The sequence below is a fragment of the Micropterus dolomieu genome, linkage group LG09 (genome assembly GCF_021292245.1).
Source record: "Micropterus dolomieu isolate WLL.071019.BEF.003 ecotype Adirondacks linkage group LG09, ASM2129224v1, whole genome shotgun sequence".
Lineage (NCBI taxonomy): Eukaryota > Metazoa > Chordata > Actinopteri > Centrarchiformes > Centrarchidae > Micropterus > Micropterus dolomieu.
In genome coordinates this window covers 11888618-11891098 of record NC_060158.1, presented here as the reverse complement: position 1 = coordinate 11891098, position 2481 = coordinate 11888618, and the positions used below count along the sequence as shown (strand labels likewise).

The 2481-nt window shown below is 39.5% G+C and overlaps 1 protein-coding gene across 1 annotated transcript; it reads left to right on the top strand.

Moving 5' to 3' along the window:
• The first annotated feature begins 276 nt into the window (after positions 1 to 276).
• s100a10a (S100 calcium binding protein A10a) lies at positions 277 to 2116 on the top strand. The gene is made up of 3 exons (XM_046058721.1): positions 277 to 404; positions 1568 to 1729; positions 1865 to 2116. The coding sequence occupies exons 2-3, from the start codon at positions 1589 to 1591 to the stop codon at positions 2024 to 2026; spliced, it is 303 nt and encodes a 100-aa protein (XP_045914677.1). The 5' UTR covers positions 277 to 404; positions 1568 to 1588; the 3' UTR covers positions 2027 to 2116.
• The last annotated feature ends 365 nt before the right edge of the window (positions 2117 to 2481 follow it).

Genomic DNA, 2481 nt, shown 5'->3' with positions numbered 1-2481 from the left:
AATTAAGGTAAGTCTAGGCTCTATGTACACAGTAACAACAATCATAATTCATAATATCATAATTGTTACTTCTACCGTTATTGGTGTAACAGTAAAACATATATAGGCTATTTGTAGATTTATTTACTTGTTTAACAACTCGACTGTAATGTTATTATTGAAGAAGTAATAAAAGTTAGTCCAGCAACTTCCAAGCCTAATGATAACTTTATTACAATAGTGTTACCGCCCATTACCGTCTGAGCAACCGCACTCAGTCGACAGGGTCCATTGTCTGTTTCTCGGCTTGACTCACACTGCACAACAGGCAGGGCGTTGCCTGACTATAAAACCTCTGTCTCTCTTATTCCGACCTCTGAACATTCCCAGCCTCTCAGCTGCAGACCGCGTCACAGCCCTGCACGGTAAGAACTAACTATACTGCTCTTGCTCGCACTGGGGTGGCTCTGTTAGGACTTTCAGAAACCCTATCAGCCCGCAGGTACAACCCGTTTGGTGTGGAAATGATAGTTTCCGATTATTTACTTTCAGCTGCCAATCAGTAAAAAGTTTTCCTGAAGGGAAGCACGTGAGCATTAAAAAAAGACTAAAAGTCTATTTCACACAATTTGTGTAATTTCTTCTGCTGTTAAGAAGTTTTTCTATTTAGATCTTTTGCCATTATCCTGTATTGTCCTAGGTATTGACTCCTTTTCTCTAAGTTTTGAACTCCCACAAAGACTAACTCTGTTAAAGAAATATATAAAGAGTTATATATTTTTTTTTTAAAATACAGCCAGTGCTTGCTGAAAAACTACAGCATTTATTTTCTCCAATTGATCACACTGCATTCCACTGTATGCTCTGTTGTATTGTTAAAAAAAGTTGAATTCATTTAGCCTACATAGGTAGGCTATAGCCTACTATGAAGGGTGTGGTTGGACTTTGGACATGTACATACATGTGCTCTGCTTCTAGTGTCCTCTCTCATCGGTTGCATTGAATCCCACAATTTTGGGCCTCCTTACATATCTTTCCTCATTCAGCTGAAGTTTTCCATTCCCTCTCAACCCCTCCCACCCCTCCCACTTCTCCTTTTTCAGCTGTTGCAACTCTACATCAACTGTTCAGAATAGTGTGACTTTTGTGTTTTTGTTAACTGTCTTGCTCTAAAAACCTAATAACAGACGCGTTCTCCCTTCTCATGATTATTACTCATCAGTGGAAAGAGCATTGCTTCCCCTTTATTGGGCTACATCATGTCCTCCTACAATGCGATAACTATCCTCTTTTGCTATATGTCTGACCTTCATCTCACACGAGATATACTTTCTCTTGAAAATCCTCTCACTGGAGGTGGCAGAATGTTGATATGTCAATCCAGCACCCTTCAAATCCTTAAATGAGGTCATCAGTAGAACATGTTCTGTTCATGAGTCTTTTGATAAGTTTAATATCAAGTTTTTTCATTCAGTCTTTTCCATTTTTTCATGAAAGTTTTCTGAAGTTTTACAATCACCCAATGAAGCTAAATTGTATGTTGTCAGTGATCATATTCAACAATGTCTTCTCTATTTAAACATTTCAGCCTACACATACTTCAGCAATCATGCCTTCAGAACTGGAAAGAGCCATGGAGTCACTCATCACGGTGTTCCACCGTTACGCCTCTAGGGACAGCAAGAGCGGCACACTCAGCCGGAGAGAGCTCAGAGAGTTGATGGAGAACGAGCTGTCTAACTTCCTCAAGGTGAGAAGGGACCAACATGTAAAGTGCATAATCACAGTATCCAGAATTTAAGCACAGGTGTTCATTATTATATCATTTAGCACATAACAAAGTATAACCTAAGTTTTTTTTTGTTGTTGATTTGCTTTAACTCAGTCTCAGAAGGACCCTGCTGCAGTAGACAAAATCATGAAGGACCTGGACACCAACGGTGATGGCCAGGTGGACTTTGAAGAGTTTGTTTCTCTGGTTGTTGGACTTTCCATTGCCTGTGAGCAGTGCTATCAGATGCACTTGAAGAAGACGGGAAAGATGTAAAAAGACAACAGTGGACCAGAAGAAACCAAAATGCAGTCAATTTTTTTGTAAAGATAATTTTGTCCAATAAAAAGATTGAAGAAATTCCAACCTGTTGTGTCTAGTAGTTATTTTGTATGTGTGTGTGTGTGTGTGTGTGTGTGCGTGCGTGCATGTGTGTGAGTTACTGTATATTTAGGCACATGTGTTTGCCTGGAAGTTATCACATATCTCTCATTTAAATGTAAAAACACTTCTGCCACTGAGCTTTTATTGTATAAATGTTACAAATGGACACAAAGCCCAAAATCATAGCTATTTCCCAGCCATTGGCTTGTGCTAATTCTACATCCTTGAAGCGATACTTACTACTTCCCTGCAACTTTACCAGTGACATTAGGTATGCTGATGTAATCCCCACCTGTAATTCATGCTTTCATGGGTGTGAAAGGGCAGACAAACCTCTCTCTCTCTCT

What these genes read in the sequence shown, in the direction of transcription:
- s100a10a (XM_046058721.1), top strand. Translation starts at nt 1,589, where the DNA reads ATGCCTTCAGAACTGGAAAGAGCCATGGAGTCACTCATCACGGTGTTC. An exon ending in AGCTGTCTAACTTCCTCAAG is followed by an intron (nt 1,730 to 1,864) that starts GTGAGAAGGGAC and finishes GCTTTAACTCAG; the next exon opens with TCTCAGAAGGACCCTGCTGC.